This window comes from Vanacampus margaritifer, chromosome 11, assembly GCF_051991255.1.
Source record: "Vanacampus margaritifer isolate UIUO_Vmar chromosome 11, RoL_Vmar_1.0, whole genome shotgun sequence".
Lineage (NCBI taxonomy): Eukaryota > Metazoa > Chordata > Actinopteri > Syngnathiformes > Syngnathidae > Vanacampus > Vanacampus margaritifer.
Genome location: NC_135442.1, coordinates 8394549 through 8412780, shown reverse-complemented (window position 1 = coordinate 8412780; position 18232 = coordinate 8394549). Strand labels below are relative to the sequence as shown.

The following is an 18232-nucleotide window of genomic DNA, read 5'->3' as shown; positions in this document are numbered from 1 at the left end:
AATATCATCATGACAAGTCTTTTCTTTGTCATGTTCAATCAGGCAAATATGGCATCCCAGCTCCGTGGTACTTCCCATTTACAGCATCCTTTTGGGCTGACTTTTTCGGCTGTGTAAAGTCACAGAAGGGGGGCAGAGGACGTCTGTTCATCAACACCGTGAATATAAACCAGCCCGGGTTCTCAAATGACAAAGGGAAAGGTACAGAGAAAAGCAATTAACACTGTAACAACAACAACAAAAACACACTCAGAGACTTGCTTGTTCGTTTTTTTTCTGGGATTGTCTCTCCCTTTGTTGTCTTGTCGCACTTCTTTTCATGGTCACCCATTTTTTTCCCTGTATAGAAGCACCTAACTATATTTCTGCCACGCTCTCTATTTATGTCCTGTACTGTGGTCCTTTGATTTACCGTTTGCCTTTGTCCGTTCTCTCAGGCCAGTGCCAGTTTTTCTCTCAGACAGGCGAAGACTTCTCTCATCTCCCAGTGGGTGTTGCCCTTCACGGTCTCACTAAGATCTATGGTGACCGGGTAGCCATTGAGAACCTCAATGTTGCCTTCTACGAGGGCCATGTCACATCACTTCTCGGTCACAATGGCGCTGGCAAGACTACTACCATGTATGTAAATACTGTATTACATTTCCCTTTTTACCTGTCTCAAGAAGAATACTAATGCACACCGGCGATTGACGCTATGTGCATGTGTGTTTCTAATTTGGATACATGCCTCCCCGTTATGGATGAATGACGTTTTTGGAAATGCAACCGTTTAAAAAGTTTCGGCACGGGTCAATATTGGATTCTGATGATATGAAAACTGTGAGAAGAATGACGGTATTGAAATGACATCTGTAAAATGTCGTTAAAAACATATTTGCATATAATAAAACATTTAAAAAAAATCTTTTTTTTTTCCATTAACACAATCTATTTTATTTTAAATAAATAAATAAATAAATGTTAACTTTCCTCTGTTTTAATTTTTCTTAATAAGTCACAGTGTCCCATCACTGCTGAGCTATTTTTACAATAGACATGTGGGCTACTCATGTTGCATTGGGCCTAATTAGTATATGTTGGCACCATGTTTTGCATTTTTTTTAAGAACATTGTACATTAATCAGAAGGCATTTTGTCTAACCTGCTTCCTGAGGGAATTCTTTACTCAACTATGTAAGCAGCCAATCGTATTGTGCTCTGCTTAGAAGTCCCCTTAAAAAGAGAAAAGAACGGCTTATTACTGGTACAGTAGTATTATTGGTTATTGCAACCGTGACTTTTTTTTTTCTTTTCTTTTTCTGGAGAGCTCAATATTGTTCATTCGGTAATTTTACCGATTTGACATGTCATCATCATTGCTCTCTTCTTTTTCTTTTTTTTCAATTTTTTATTTTTTTTTGTGTGTGTGTGTATTCATTAGTTCACCTAAAACCCATTCAACCCCATTAAAACCGTGACTTTTTCAAACCACGGTAAACCGTCACACCGGTAATCGGCCCAAATTGACTATTTAGGTTGTATTTTCGTGCATAAGAAATGTGAAATGCCAGGATGTCATGCTACACCTAACAAAATGTGTCTGTTGGGTCTCATTACTTTGAGGCTGGTACGTATTCCCCTCAGTTATATCCCAGTTACAGCCTAGTTAAAATGAGCAGTGTGGCCACCTGCACTGTCCATTTAAAATATTTATCTTGTATAAAGTTCCGTTTATAACATTGTTCTGAATATGACATTTTCTGTGGCTAGGTCCCTCCTTACGGGTCTCTTCGCTCCATCATCTGGGAGTATCGAAGTGTACGGCCGAGACATGCAAACAAACTTGAACGACATCCGCAAAGATCTTGGTGTGTGCATGCAATACGACGTTCTCTTTGACCACATGACCACCAAGGAGCACCTGCTGCTCTATGGCCAGATAAAAGCCCCACATTGGTCCGAAAGGGAGTTGCATGAGCAGGTCCGAATGTAAGTGTTTACTCATCCGGGGTTTAATGAATGCTTACTATTACATTATATTGCTCTTATTGAGGTTGGACCGGGCCCTTAGGATCATGTTTTGATTTGTCCATGATGCAATGATGTAATATAGTGTATTTTACAGCCTTTAGTTTTCATCAGCCGTGGTGAAACGGTGGTCTTTGCTCAGTTGACAGTATCTCCCCCTAATAAAAGTGAAATGTGGGAAGTTGTTACACCGGCTAGAATTGAATGGCAACGATACGCTGGAGAAAAAGTTAAACATGGTTGTAATCAAGCACATTTTATGGCCACACTTAATTTATATGCATCTCCGGTGGTAAAGATAACGTAATTGTTCCACCTGTTACTCTTGAAATATGGTTTTCGATTTACCATCTGAAGAGCAAGGCAATATTACGAGGTACTTATAAGGCCATTAGGTGCATGTAGAGAATATTAATGTGGGCTGAGTACTGTAAGGGTTTTGTACAATTTTTTTTTTGGTGCAAATTTTTTGGGGGTTGAGGTGAACAATGAATCCCCTGTAGGAAAAAAAAACTGTATTGAAATGCATATAAACATCAAATTAACGTGCAGGTTGTCTTGCGTTCTTCCCATTGATTCATCTTCCAGGGTCTTGGAGGAGACAGGCATGTACGCTCACAGACACAAACGGGTGGGCACCCTGTCAGGCGGCATGAAGCGCAAGTTGTCCATCTCCATTGCGTTCATTGGTGGCTCTCGCTTGGTGGTGCTGGATGAACCCACCACAGGCGTTGATCCGTGTTCCAGGCGCAGCATCTGGGATATTGTTATCCAAAATAAGAAGCGTAAGTCCCTACTATTTGCAACTTTTGGGTAAACATGCTATCTCTAAGTGGCCATGCTATACAGTATGGATTGTGCCTGCCTTCACACACTTAAAAAATGTCCTTGCTTTGGCAAAGAATAATAATAAATTATAGTTTGAAGAGCCATTAAACAAATGCCATGCTTTTGTTTTCTTTAAATTAACAATTTTCCTTTCATGTTTGAGGAAACTGTTGCTAACTGGGCTAGGCTAGCTAAGCTAACTGGTAAAACCGAAAAGGATCATAAACTGATCTTTCGTTGGGATATAACGATATCCAAGCATCAAGATACGATATCACGATATGAAGGTTACGTGGGGAGGTTGGCGATATAAAAAAAAAGTTCACAATATTGTAAAAAAAAGAGCTCAATATTGTGCTTTTGTACATAACAGCAATGTATGTAAACAACCTACAATCTCTAATAACAATAGTAAGCATATTGTTCCCTTCATCTGACCGGTATCGTGGATTTTAAACATAGAAGGGCCAAAATATGCCTTGTGAAAATTAAAATGCAATAAAAAATAAAATAAAGAAAATAGCCACCAGAGGGTGCTAGAACTGCACAAATGGAAATCAACCTAACTTTTTATTTTTATTTTTTATTTTTACCAGATGTGCTGCTTTTAATTTCGTGACATGATGATGACGATATTGTGGCAACTTTAACATCGCGATATCACAATATTTCCATTATCGATACATCGGTAACTTTTCGTACTCAGCTTTTTGGGGTCATTTTTTTTGCCAATCATTCATACTTAACAGGCCGTTGACTAATTCAAAAAGTAAATTCACTACTTTCCTTAAAAGTTGTGGATAGTGGGAGTTGAAGATAACTTTGTGATGTTTTTTCTTGCAGAAAACAAGAGCATTTTTTTTTAGCCTAGACAATGCTTTTTTTATTTTATTGTAGAGGGAGAGTCAGCCAGGGTTACTGCTGAGCTGACTTTCACAGTCAAGTTGGCAAAGAGTGAGCGATTTGCTCTAGGGTGTTTAGCTGGATGCCTATACAAATAATCTTGTATTTGTGTGTGTGTCTTCTCAGGGCATACTATCATTATGTCCACCCACCACCTGGATGAAGCTGAAATGCTGAGTGACCGCATTGCCTTCCTGGAGCGAGGAGGGTTAAAATGCTGTGGCTCCCCTTTCTATCTAAAAGATAAACTGGGCCAGGGCTACAAACTCACTCTCACCAAAAAGGTCAATACTAGCGGTTTAGTAATAATGTGTACACATTGTGACGTCAAATACTAACTTTATTTCATAACCACTTCAGGTGCAGATTCTCGAGTCCGAGCGCTTTGACGACGCAGAAATGAAGGCCTTTATCCAAGCTCATGTACCCGAAGCGCGGCTGAAAGAGGCCCAGGGGGGTGATTTGGTCTACTCCCTGCCCCCTTTTACCTCGTCCACCGCCTCCTCATACAGCTCTCTTCTGACGGCGCTGGACTCCAACCTTAACGATCTGCAGCTGGGAGGCTATGGTATCTCTGATACCACCCTGGAAGAGGTAATCTCACATGCATTAAATGGGAATCATCATCATTGGGAATTAACACTGGCTGCTTCCTGGGGTGTTGACTTTTAATTTTTTTCTTCGTCTCTGTAGGTCTTCCTCCAGTTGACTGAGGAAAACCGAGACGGTGCGCAGGAAGACGGACCCTTTTCTATCTCAGAGACAGTTTCAGACAGTGGCTCCATGGACAGTTTCCCTGCAGATCCATCTGACATGATCTCCAATTCTGACAAAATTAGTAAGTTTATTTGTCAGTTTTATATTCTGTATTGATTTGGCTTGTACAGATATGAGGGCCATAAAAATATCACTATCAATAATTTTACCAGCATTACCTTTTAAATTTATATAATAATCTTGTAACATTATGACTTCATTCTCATGATTTAATAGCTTTTTTGCACTATTGTCCAATTTTCAGTGTGGCCCCAATAATTCCATCCTTTGCTCAAATTACCCCTCAGTTAGGATTTTTTTCATCTACACAGTACATTTTGTAGAGTAAATTTTACTCTGAAAAAGACTATATTCATTCCCAGTCCAAACAGAGTAAACTTTATACTCGGAAGAGAGTAAAATATTATTAACCCCCCCCCAAAAAAACACTCAACAGTTGAGGAACAATCACGGAACCTTCTAAACACTGACCCATGCACTCCTCGTTTGTGTCAATAATTCGCGGGTGTCAGGTGTAATCCTCGAACCTCCATTTTTGGTCACCTTTTGGAACAAGTGGTCGAGTGACTGTCTCCCATGCTGAAGGTTGTGGGATTGTTCCTCAACCTTTAAGTGTTTAAAAAAAATAAACAAATTATATTTTACTCTCTTTTGAGTGTAAAGTTTATTCTGTTTAGAGTGGGACCGAATATAGTCTTTTTTTTTAGAGTAAAATTAACTCTACGAAATTTGCTTTGTAGCCAACAGAGAACAGGAAAGGAAGCGAGTGATTCACTTTGTTTTTTTGTGTTTACCCCCCCCCCCCCCCCGCCCCCCCAATATCCTCTAGACTTGACTAGTTCCAACAGAGCACGGGGCATGGCCCTTGCTTGGCAGCAAATCAAAGCCATACTGATCAAGAGGTTCCATCACAGCTGCAGAGACTACAGAGGCCTGATCTCCAAGATCCTACTTCCTGTTTTGTTTGTAACCATCGCCATGGGCCTGGGATCCATCAAGAATGATCTGTGGCACTACCCCGAGCTGGAACTTAGCCCTGCACTCTACAACTTCAGACCAAGTTACTCTTTTTTCAGGTCAGTCCTCGTGGAGAGCGGAATAGATGCGTAGATAGACCGTCAACTCTGTTGATGTGATCGGGTGAGAATCAGGTCAAACTAACTCACCTAACTAATGTCAAAGCCTTAAGACGAGTCCTCCCGTCACTGACAAGGTTTGCGCGAAAACCTTGCGTTTGGATTGATGTACCTATAGGAGGCACAAAAATCATTAAAAAACCATACAACCTGCAACAAGGCAATTTGGATTTGATGAAATATTAATGAAGGGCTGACGCATGTTGTTGCTTGAATTGGCCCAGCGTGTCCCTGCATCACTTTTTGGGTATCGCAAATTCAAGGTTCTTTGAAGGGCAGACATGCCCAAAGGGGAAATAAAGATGGAGAATGCGATGCGTGTCGATGCGATGCACGATCAAAGTGAATAACTTTAAAAGTGTCAGGGGAGGTTGTCTTTGCCCTGAGAAGTGGCGCTATTTAAACAAGGATATAGAACGTGTACCGAAGAAAATGCTGAGGTGACATTCCAAGTTCATCTGTGGTTCTTTATCCAGTTCGAAGGTTGAAGTACAAGACCATTTGATTTGTTACCTTTTTGAGCACTTGAGTACGTTTTTGGGAATGAGACCAGTGTTGATGGGATTTTTTTTTAAAATTCTACTTCTACTCATTTTTTGTAATGCTTGAGCCCCGAAAGTGAAACTTTCTTATTCTAATGAGAAACGTTCTCGTCCGAACGAGAAACTTAACAAGCTCAATGCCTCACGTTCGCCCATTCACACACACACCAATGGCCGAATGCTGCCACGTCCGTTGGGAGCAAATCGGGGTTCAGTGTCTTGCTCAAGGACACGTCAACATGGTCACCAGGGGTGAGCATCAAACCCACAACCTCACGGATGGAAGACGAACACTCTACCACTGAGCCATGCCGCCCCAAGACACATCATGTGAGTGGTACACAACATTGACGACTTGCAAGTGAAGCAGAAATATCCTTAAAACAAAGTCCCAAGTGAAAATATAACCAAACTAGGTCCTGCACTGTCATTTTGATTTAGAAATGTGAACCGAAATTACATTTGGGTCTCCTATGCCAGCATGCAATAGACTACCTTCTCATCCCAATGAGAAAAATTCTCCTCCAAATGAGAAAGCTCCTCTTGCTAATGAGAAAGTTTCTCATTAGAACAGAAATGTTTCTCATCCTAATGAGAAAACATTTTCATGACCAAATCAAATACGATCAATTCCATTATTTGTGTTATGTATTTTCACAGTAACCAGAATGAAAAATCCAGCAACCTGGTGGACACGATGGTGTCGTTCCCCGGAATGGATAGCAGCTGCCTTGACCAGTCAAGCAACCCGTACGTAAACACAGCAACACACAAGCTTCCATATTTAACAGCAATTTTCGTTTGATCTCATTCTCATTCTTCCCTTGTTTCATTTTACTAGTCTGCCTCCTTCCAAATATCAACAACTCTGAGTCTCTTGCGTCGTTCTTATTTTTCCTGTTCCTTGGCTCTCTGCGCATGTGAGTGAATGCCTACAGCAGAGCCTTGCAGCTCAATAGCATAATTTGTATTCCATAAACACCTCCCGTTTATTGCAGAGATTTTCCCCTTACTGTCACTGAATCACAGTGTTGAGACTCGTGAAGTACACCTCGGAGCCATTTTAAAGCTCCCCGGCCCCCCAGAAGAAGTGTAAAAATCCAACGGCGCAATAGAGATTGAATGTTTTGCCTTCAAATGACAAGAGGGACAGTGTGCTGCAGACCTTCACAAATCTAAAAATCTACATCCATTCTTGTCCTCTTGCTGTAGAGAAACAAAGCTGACAGTATTTTCTAGCACGAAACACACATCGCTGGCACAGGGGCAGAATCCTCACATCTCCGAAGCCCTCACCTCTCAGGAAAACAAAAATCAAAACGGTTGAGACAATAATATTGCATTGTCTAAGAGAGAAAGCCATTCTCAACACTTAGGAGGAGTCAATAATTATTAACTCATTCACTGCTATTGCCGGCTATAGACGTCAAAAATTCATTTTATCTATTTCTATTAGTTTTATACTTTTGTTTGTAAGAGCCCCCCCCCCCCTCCCCATTGTACATTTAGAACAGATATAAAATTTGTGATTAATCATGAGTTGATTATTAAAGTCATGTGATTAATTATAATTTAAAAAATTTAATCGCCTTGCAATTTTAAAAAAACTATAAAAATCAAAATTAGGAGCGTCAGGCGAAATTTTTTAATTGTAATTAATCGCATGACTTCACTAGCTAACTCATGATTAATCACATATTTTATATCTGTTCTAAATGTACAATAAAAAAAAATTCTCGGTTTTCAAAGGGGGAAAAAAATGTAATAGAAATAGTTCAAATGAATTTTTGACGTCTATAGCCGTCAATGGCATCGAATGAGTTAAAAAAAAGAAAAAAAAACAGGCCAGAGAAGGGAATGAGCAATCGTATCGATTTGTGAAAAAATATCAAATTGACCACTTTTGGGCATCAAAGGTTTCAGAATGACAAAAGAAAGAAAGACAAAAAATTTAATAAATATGCACGATAATGCTATTTTCAACTGATACCGATAAACTAATAATTTAGAAAGTGACGAAAGTTAACTTAAATACAAATATACTTTCGAGTCCTACTATACGTCTAACATGCACAAATACATTGAAACGTTTTATAAATCACTATGAAGCGGAATTGTATTGGACCAACGTGGCAAGTTTGTTATTATCGGCGGATTTCTTTATTATCCGGTTTATCTGTATGACGTCAAATTGGGTCGATAATTGCCGATAATTATAACACAAATTTCGATGTTAGAATCTTGTTCAATAGCATGTACAAAAGCAGTCAAGTCTTGAGTGCCTGCAGCTGCATTACTGCACGAGTGGTTTATTCTCGACCTTCCTTCCATCTCTTTGGCTGTGTACAGGCTTTTAGCGTCGTCTCCATCATATCAAATCATGTGAAGATACATTCTGGCATGTGACTGCACTCCCGTCGTATTACTGAGCCGCCATTTTACTCAGTGCATGTCTTTTTTTCAAGGGTTTGCACAAGCCAAACTAGCAGCTGGACTTCCGGAGGGAATAACTCCAAACCATTTAGTGATTGCATATGTACCATAAAGGAACAGGTGAGGGACAGCGAGAATGGGACCGAGTGAGAATTCTTCACGCTTTCACATTTTGGGTTTATTCCGAAATATAATGCAGGTTTGTCACGGGGAAAGATTCCAGCCAGCCAGTCGTCAGATCCCGTCTTCGCAGATCGTTTACAACATAAGTGGAATCAATGTCGAGAATTACCTGTTGACCACGGCCAATGGCTTTATTAGGAACAGGTAAGGTTCAAGAAGCAAGCCGACGGTATTATTTGCCAATTTATCGTTGAGCGTCTGAAATAGTTGTGTTGAAAAAGTTGATTCCAAATCATTTTTGTATCTCAGATACGGCGGGTTTGAGTTTGGAATGGCGTTCCCACCAGACCTGGAAACGGATATTCAAGCCAAGTTTGATAATGCCACCTTATCTAAGGTATCATTCTCTTTGCCTGTCATTATAATCAACTGTAATTATATTGCCGGGAAGGAAAACATGACACATGAAGATGGCCTCACGATTGTGAGTGTGTGTGTTTGTGTGTTCGAGTGTAGGTTTGGTTCAACCCTGAGGGATACCACACAATGCCAGCATATTTAAACAGCCTCAACAATGTCATCCTACGCTCCAAACTTCCAGCAGATAAGGATCCAAAGAAATATGGTACTGTATGCTGTGAAGCAGTAATGAATACAAATACTTTATACTTTATATTATGTCATTGCATCGCCGTAAAGATTAGACTTGACATTTTAATACAATTATACAGAACTTGTACGCGCACATAACATACTGTAGAATGTTGCTCAATACAGAAGCGGTAAAATCCTGGGGGATTACTTATGACAGTTATGATCTTTTAGCTTTGGACATGTAAGTTCTTAGCCTTATGTAATAGACTTCCCACTCTTGGTTAGAACCTGCCCACGGATGTGTCATCGCACGCCTGCTCACCTAAAACACTGCAATTTACAGCCTATTCAAGCCATTCAGCAGAGACTATACGGCTTCTCAACTGTTTATGGGCAATTTGTGTCAAATAGACGACGGATGTAGTTGCGTACAGCAGAGAGGGTCGATAAACACTTGTACGTTCATGAGAAACTTCTTACGAAAGCTCAACTGTGTCATTTTCAAGATCCAAATATATTTTGTATCCAAAGATAATAATGCTCTATTTTGACTAAGACTGGCAACTGTTTTTAATTCTAGGGGAAGTCAACCGACATTTCTTGACAGTAATATGTAATATGTGACCTCACATGAAATTCTGATTAATATTACATTTATGGAATATGAGTTATGGAGCAAAATCCAGGCATTTGTATCCATCTCAGGGGGCGGCCATTTTGCCACTTGCTGTCGACTTAAGATGACATCACAGTTTCTCGGGGCTCAGGCAATGACCAATCGCGGCTCACCTGTTGTCTGAAGCTGAGCTGTGATGTTAATGTGGCAAATGTTAAAATGGCCGCCATCTTTTTTTTTCTGGAAAAAAAATGGCCGCCTTCTGATATTGATAAAAACGGCTGGATTTTGCTGCTTAAGTCAGATTCTTATTCAGATTCATAGGGCTAGCGGTGCTGCATAGAACATATTGTCAAGAAAACATTTTTTTGTTTGACTTCCCCTCAAGGTGTTTATTATTGTGATTATAGACATGCTATGTTAATAATATTTTGCTCCTATCCTGCCCTTTTTTTTTTTTTTGCAGCCATTTCAGTGTACAGTCAACCCTACTTTGGTCGAAAAGATGAAGACGACTCAATGTAAATAATGCATTTTTTTATTGTTACATTTGCTTGCATGCATTACCAAAAAGGTCCTAATAGTATAATTATTTGTTGTTCTACGGTTTCACTCAATAAAAAGCCTCACACGTTCTACTTAGGACATCATAAGTGGTTGAGTGAGGACTTGAGGAGATGGTGATTTTTTTAAATTTTAAATTTGTATTTATTTATTATTATTATTATTGTTTTTTATATATATTTTGTAAAAAAATTAAAAATAAATTTACATTATTTTTTTAATTTAATTTAATTTTATTATTATTATTATTATTAAATGTATTTATGTATTATTTTTTTTAAATAATATTTTATTTTTTAAATGGATTTCCTTGCGTTTGCACTATAGAGCAGAATGCCACTATAATGATGTTTGGCCAGCTATCTAAAATGAACTAAAAATATTCAGAACATAAAACGAAGGATTGGTTTGGTTATATGTTTCAAATGTGTGTCTTCTAGTGGACCCTACCAATTTTTTTTATATAGCAAGTGGATTGAATCGCTGTTATGGCATCACCCTCAAACCTTCAGTATTTTTGTATCCACGGGGAGCTTTTTTGGAGTTGCTAGCCTGGCAGGATACTACAGGGCAAGAAGCCATTTTCTCCTCCTTCCATGCCCATTTTGATTTGGCCATTTGAAAGATACAGTCGGCTTAATACAGTAAGATATCTTGATTCTCACAGCGTGGCGGCCCATGGGATGCACTGCCAAGCTCAAGCTAAAGCTTGGCTATGCTGATAATGAGCCTGATCAGTTGCTGCTGGCTACGTACAGTAATTGGAGCTTCCTTAAAGCTCCCACCACCATTTCATATTTTTTTCTTCTCCTTCTCACTTGGTCACTCAGCCAGCTTCGACTTTATCCTCTTGGAACTGCGGGCATCTGATTAGAATGTTGGTGCTGGCCTGGCCAACTTGCACAGGAACACACAGTCGTGGTGTTATGGCTCAAAAATTGATGCGTTCCAGAGATGTTGCGTTGCGGCTTGGATCGTCAAAAACGTCTCCGGATATATTTTTTAATAGATTCATTAATTCATCAGGATTTTGCTCAGGTGTACACTAGTGGAATTGTGGATATTTCTCTTTGCAACTTTGTTGGGAGAGTTTGCGGAATACTGGAGTTCTGGAAGGACATGTTAGGATGAGTTGCTCATCTTAGCCAGGATTTATCGTCCAAATCACTTTGACTACACAAATAGGGCCTGACAAATGTGAATTTTTAGGCTGATGCTGATTCTGTCATTGTTTTTTTTGGAAATTTTATGTATCATAAGTACTAATGGTATCGGCACTCGGTATCGGTGAGTACTGAAGATTTGAGTGGCGGTATCGGCCTAAAAAAAGTGGTATTGAACATCCCTAAAATGAATTGATTATTCGGCCAATTGTTTAAAAAATATATAATTAAAATAACTTAAATGTTGGTCCCTTAACACGTACAACGTTAAAGATATGAGTTACAGACTAATTTTATATGTCCTTTAATATTTATTTAACTTTACGATCGAGGGACAAATCCGATGATTTTTGGTCTTTTTTTTGTATGCATTTTTTTTAGGCATGTTTGAAGGTTTTAATGCCATTAACTATGTTTTATCGTGTGAAATATTGTGTTCTGTCTGAAAAAAAATCTCTTATTTTGGCCAATTTGAAAAGAGCTAATATCGGCTAAATGCCATTATCCTTGTTTTATTGTGTTAAATATTGTGTTAAAAAAAACCACCTTGAATATTTTTTTATTTTTTGGGGCTAATTTTAAAAGAGCTAATATCGGCTGATTAATCATTCTTGCCCTACTCACAAATGTTCTTCTGGTAAAATGGATAAACATACAACACAAAGCACACACTAAATTCAGTAAAAAAGTATTTCCAAAATTGCAGGGTAGGCTAGAACTTTTTCATATAAGGTACCGTATAATATACTGTTGCTAGTCCAGCCACACCAAAATAAATTGCAACCGCAAGCAGCAGCAACGCACAATATAGTGTTCATTATTAGATGTCAACAAACTTGGCCCAGCGATTCATAAAAACGCTGCTGTGATATTGTTTCTGTGAGACCACTTGTGAATAATCCAATTTCGTCTCCGCAGCACTCTGGGAATGCTCCAGATCCTCGTGGCCATGTGCGTGCTCACAGGCTTTTCCATCACCACAGCCAGTTTCTCCATCTACGTAGTCAGCGAGCATCACAGCGGTTCCAAGAGGCTGCAGCACATCGCAGGCGTCAGTGAGCCTTTCTACTGGGCCATTAACTTCCTTTACGACATGGTAACAACCTAATTGCCCAGTCTATAAATCACCGAAAAGACCACCTCATCCATTTCATAACCGATACCATCAAATAATTTTGACCTGGATCTTTTTCCCCGCAGATCATCTATTTGATTCCTGTCATTTTGACCATCTGCGTGGTTGCAGCCTTCCAGGTTCCGGCGTTCACGGATCAGCAAAATTTAGCTGCCGTCTCGCTACTTTTGGTGCTCTTTGGGTGAGTCATCAGTATGCAAATATGTTAGTGTCCTCGTCTATTCAGCGTACTGGAAGTTTACTTCCTGGGTTTGAAAATTGGAATGATCGAAATCAAATCGATTTTCCTTTTCGAGCCTGATATTGAGTCATAAAACCATGACTTGGTCATTTTCCCATAAATTTATACGAAAATTTAATTTTAATGGCCATATTTTTTTGTATCTTACTGTTTTCTTGAAATTTAGTGTTGACATGAATTTAAATGTTCTTACATTTATGAAAGACCTTTAAAACAATTCAGAATCTTTTACATTTGTGTTTACAATTATTGAATTAGAATTATGAAAATATTTTCATCTCAACTTTGTTGATGCCAATGTTGGTGTAACACTTAATTAAGTCAGTGGTGTCAAAGTTTGGTCCTCGAGGGCCGGAGTCCTGCATGGTTTAAAGGTTTCCCACGTCCAACACAGCTGATTCATATTCAAGTCCATCAGCAAGCTCTGCAGAAGCCTGATAAGGATCATTAAATCAGGTGTGTTGGAGTAGGGCAACCTCGAAAACATGCAGGACTCTGACATCTGTGACTTAAGCAATTATCAAATCAAATGAAACTTTATTTATATAGCACATTTCATACAGTAAAATACAACTCAAGGTGCTGAACAATTAAAACATCCATAGTACAATAAAAAGATAACCCACCCCTCCCCACAACATACACACACGCATGCTCGTACCCTGTGAGGAAGATATATAACAAATTTTACAAACAAATACGGTAAATTTTGCTTTCATTAATAAACTAAATCATATAACCAGTTACTGCCTCCGCAAACTTTAATTTGAAATTTAATGTTTGTCGAGTTTTTATCATGTCCTTGATATCGAAGAAGAATTCATCTTCCTTCATTAATCAATATTGGATTGAAGTTAAGTGAATCTAATCGAATCTGAAAAGATCAAATCAAAGGAAATTAGAATTGATACTCAACCCTACAGAATAGAAAGCAACCTAGTTGTTTTCTAACCAGAAATACAAAAAAAGAAGGACCGGCACTTGGATGAAATGTGGTAAAAAGCAATAAATATGAGCGTGGATGTCATCTTGAAATCTCCAAGATTTGAAAACTGATGCGACAGCAACATTTAGATTGAAGGTCAACCTTTATCCCCTTTGCTTGTAAACACATTTTCAGGCCAATAATTGGTTGTCTCTGTTGCATACAAATCCGTCCACGTCACATCTGTCCTTGGCTATATTTACATCATTTTAATTCTACTATTTACCGTTTACCCTCCTGTGTTTTGCTCCGCTGCCAACGGGCCCTAGATCTTAGGAGGCCGAGTCAGCACTGTGCAACTCATTTATCAGACAGATGTCTCCCTCCCAAGCAATGAATAATCACATTCCTCCATCTGGCAGGCAGCACCCACCTGGTCTGGTTTGCAGCCGTCATGCTGCTGTTCTCTGCTACGCTTTGGCAGACGTCCCGTGTCTACCAAGCACCTTTTTTTTTTTTTTGGGCTCGCTTCCCAGATGCAACGTCTCTGTTGAGCTCTATTTGTTGTCCTGTGCTACTTCCCTTCTTTGAATCTATTTCCCCTTTTTCTTCCGCTCTCTCTAGATCTCTTTGTGTTGTTTTGACACAATCAAATAAAGAAGTAGATAATGTGAGAGGGAAGAGTGGGGTAAAAAAGAAGAAAGGTTTGGGGGGGATAACAGAAGAAGTCATCCATCTTCCTGACTCAGTTTTTTTTTTTATTTTATTCTGGAGAGCTCAGTATTGTTCATTCGGTAATTTTACCGATTTGACATGTCATCATCATTGCTCTCTCTTTTTTAAATTTTTTTTTTAATTAAAAAAAATAAATAATAATTTTTTAATTTTTTTTAATTTAAATTTTTTTATTATTATTATTTTTTAATGTTTTATTTTGTATGTGGGCGAGTATGTGTATGTGCGTGTGCGTGTGCGTGTGAAGATTGCCTGTTTTGTTTCTAAACCAAGCATCATTTATGATGTACTTTTAATTTGATTTAGACAATTTTTCCCTTGATGTTTTCCTGAATTAAGTCAAGTTTCCACTGTCAACTCCTCAGGTTCGCCACCTTCCCCTGGATGTATCTCTTGTCAGGCGTCTTCAAAGATTCCGAGACGGCCTTCATCATCTACGTGTGCATTAACCTTTTCATCAGCACCAATACCATCATGTCCACCTCTATTGTCTTCTTTCTGGCTCAAAGTACAACAACCAGAGTAGAGGTCAGCATCATTTCTGCAATTATTATTATTATTATTAGGGGTGTCAAAATTAGTGCATTAATTTTGAGTTCATTTAAAATTCCTTCAACGGCACTTTTTTTTTTTTAACACGCAATTAATGACCGCTCCTTACTTGGAAAGCCTGTACTGGGGAAATTTCAGTCACAACTCAGCAGACATTATAATATTTAATAATAATGCATATGTTTGTGGAAAAGTTATTTCATGTAAAAGATGAGATAGCTCTTAATATGAAAAGAAATATGCACCAACGTCTTACAAATGCAATTATGCCATCTAGTGGCAGAAAAATGACCTTAACAAAAATCAATATCACACTCGTTTTTTACAGTACAGTACATCTTTTTTAATTTTAACTCAATATTATGAATTATTATGAAATGACTGTATCAAACGACTAAAAGATGCAGCCTTATTATTAGTACTATTAGTTTACCATTCTTTCTATTTTTATTTTAAGAGTGTGAAAACAGAACATTTTTATTGTACATGTTATGGTAAATTTTTAACAGATATGAAATTTGTGATTAATCGGGAGTTAACTATTGAAGTCATGCGAATAATTACGATTAAAAAATGTAATCGCTTGACACCCCTAATTATTATTATTATTATTATTATTATTATTATTCAATAACCCTGGAAAGTTGCAATGTATTGCACCCATGAGCAGGAAATTGACTACAATTCCTTATATGATAACTCTGATCCTAATCGTCTCTCTCAGAAAGAGAACATCGAGAATATCTTCAGAATATTGAGCGACGCCTTCCTCATCTTCCCTCAATTCAACTTTGGTAACGGACTGATGAAGTTGGCCAGAATGAACGTGGAGGTCCAGATCCTTAGCGGCTATGGCATCGATGCCTACAAGAATCCATTCTGCACAGAAGCTCTTGGCTGGATGTTCCTCTCCTCCATCATCCAAGGCGTGGTCTTCTTTACGCTGCGTCTCTTACTCAACACATCCCTCATCCGCAACATCAGGTGAGGAAAATAAAAAAAATGCTTTTATTAATGTTGTAGTTAAGTCTCAAACATTTTCTTTTGATCTGAAAAAAAAAAATAAAAATTCCCCTCCCACTTCTTTGTTTTCTTCTCTCCGGAAAAAACTCCGGGCGCTGATATTGACCCGCCAGGTCTCCCTCTGTTGGCAATTGTTATTTTTATGTTTCTTGGACAGGTTGTGACTGTGAAGACAAATTCCCTGTGTGTTTTACATAGTTGGCCAATAAAGATTGTTCTGATTCGGCATTCTGAAAACAGTTGGGTCAAAAATAACCCAACAATGGGTCAAAAATGGAAAAAATAGTTTTTTTTAGTGTAAAACAACTCATAAATATTGGTCAGATGTTTTAGTTGGGTCAAAAAATTGGGTCATTTTGTATAGAAGAACCCAGATTGTTGGGTCAAATTCACCTATAAAGTGGATCGGTCAATTTTTGATCCATAATTGGGTTACTTTTGACCCAACTGTGTGTAGTGGAAAAATAATGATACATTTTCTTAAAATTATTATTTTTTAACATAGGAAGCCTTTCTTGAACTCACATTATTATTACAGTAATTTCTGGACTATAAGGCGCACCTGACTAAAAGCCACGCTAGCTAAATTTGGGGAATACTCGAGTTTGTTACACATATAAGCCACACCCGACTGTAAGCCGCAGGTGTTTTAATGTTACTGCACCGGGTTCCCACTACTTTCTTTTCCATAATAAGAGGGCGCAAATTGTCTCGCTCTCGTTCTCTTTCCCGCTGTATTTGGGCTCACTACGTTTGTTTTGCTCTGCTTGACGCTCTTGCGCTTCCTTTACATTGTGCCCCCCCCTTGTGATCTGATGGATAAGCCGCGCCTTTGTATTAGCTGCAGGGTCGAATGCAAGTGAAAAAAAAGTAGCGGCATTGTAGCGGCATGTATTATTATTATTATTATTATTATTATTATTATTATTGAAAATGAAGATGCCATTGTTGTCTGAATTCAAATTTGCTGCCATATTTTTCCAAATAAAATAACTACTGAATATTACATGTCCAACAGTGATTCCTCATCTTGTCAACATTTTCTCTCTGCAGGCACTTGATTTGGCGCAGGAAAAAAGTGTCCCAGGTGGCTGAAGATGAAGATGAGGACGTTGCAGCTGAACGCTTGCGGGTGTCCAGTGGAGCAGCAGGTGCAGACATCCTACAAGTCAACCAGCTCACCAAAATTTATCAGCATCTCAACAAGAAGAGCTTTGCAGTCAAGCGGCTGTCTGTGGGAATTCCTGCAGGAGAGGTAATCCTGCCAGCAAGGGTTCATAATTGCGTGGTCGGGGCGGGGGGCGGTTGCTTAAAGCATAATGTTCCTGGTCTCCTGACATCCTGGATAACTAAATGATCACCAATTCCCAGTTCTCGCTAAACCAATGTCGAATGATTTTACAAGTGCTACATGATTTACTTACAATGCCTTATTTAAACGGCGCTGTTTATGAAGTGGTTGCATATTGAACATTGTGTCAAGCCGGTTTAATAAATGATTCATCTTTTTCCAAAGTGCTTCGGTCTGCTGGGAGTGAACGGAGCAGGAAAAACAACCACTTTCAAGATGCTCACTGGAGATGTTAGCCCCACTGATGGCACTGCACAGATCAGGGACTGGGACGGGTATGCTACTCATTCATTATTTTTGAGTTTTTAAAAGCACAGCAAAGCAAGTGAGATGGAAGCATATGGCCCTCTCTGCAAACATGCTGACTCACATCATCTGTGCTGGTGAATGTTTTTCGCCGGTGCGTTTTATTGTTGAAAGATGACTTCAGTGCCGGATATACAGTATGTTATTTGCATAATATGTGCTAATATCAATTTATTCTGTTAATACCTCTTGTTCAGACCGACATATGTATTTAATGTAATAACTGCCACCTTGTGAATGTAGTTGCATAAAGACTTGGGCCACATGCATGTTTC

At 38.7% G+C, this 18232-nt stretch overlaps 1 protein-coding gene across 1 annotated transcript in view; it reads left to right on the top strand.

Moving 5' to 3' along the window:
* The window catches only part of abca12 (ATP-binding cassette, sub-family A (ABC1), member 12), a 61738-nt gene that overhangs the window by 36259 nt on the left and 7247 nt on the right, over positions 1–18232 (top strand). Inside the window, exons 45-64 of the mRNA XM_077579533.1 lie at positions 43–201; positions 438–621; positions 1753–1971; positions 2599–2795; positions 3868–4025; positions 4102–4335; positions 4435–4579; positions 5348–5594; positions 6857–6946; positions 8662–8749; positions 8829–8956; positions 9062–9149; positions 9269–9377; positions 10429–10483; positions 12608–12785; positions 12890–13005; positions 15091–15253; positions 16002–16261; positions 17354–17555; positions 17817–17926. Of these exons, the coding sequence (XP_077435659.1) occupies positions 43–201; positions 438–621; positions 1753–1971; positions 2599–2795; positions 3868–4025; positions 4102–4335; positions 4435–4579; positions 5348–5594; positions 6857–6946; positions 8662–8749; positions 8829–8956; positions 9062–9149; positions 9269–9377; positions 10429–10483; positions 12608–12785; positions 12890–13005; positions 15091–15253; positions 16002–16261; positions 17354–17555; positions 17817–17926 (3130 nt within the window). The remainder of the gene's footprint in view (positions 1–42; positions 202–437; positions 622–1752; positions 1972–2598; positions 2796–3867; positions 4026–4101; positions 4336–4434; positions 4580–5347; positions 5595–6856; positions 6947–8661; positions 8750–8828; positions 8957–9061; positions 9150–9268; positions 9378–10428; positions 10484–12607; positions 12786–12889; positions 13006–15090; positions 15254–16001; positions 16262–17353; positions 17556–17816; positions 17927–18232) is intronic.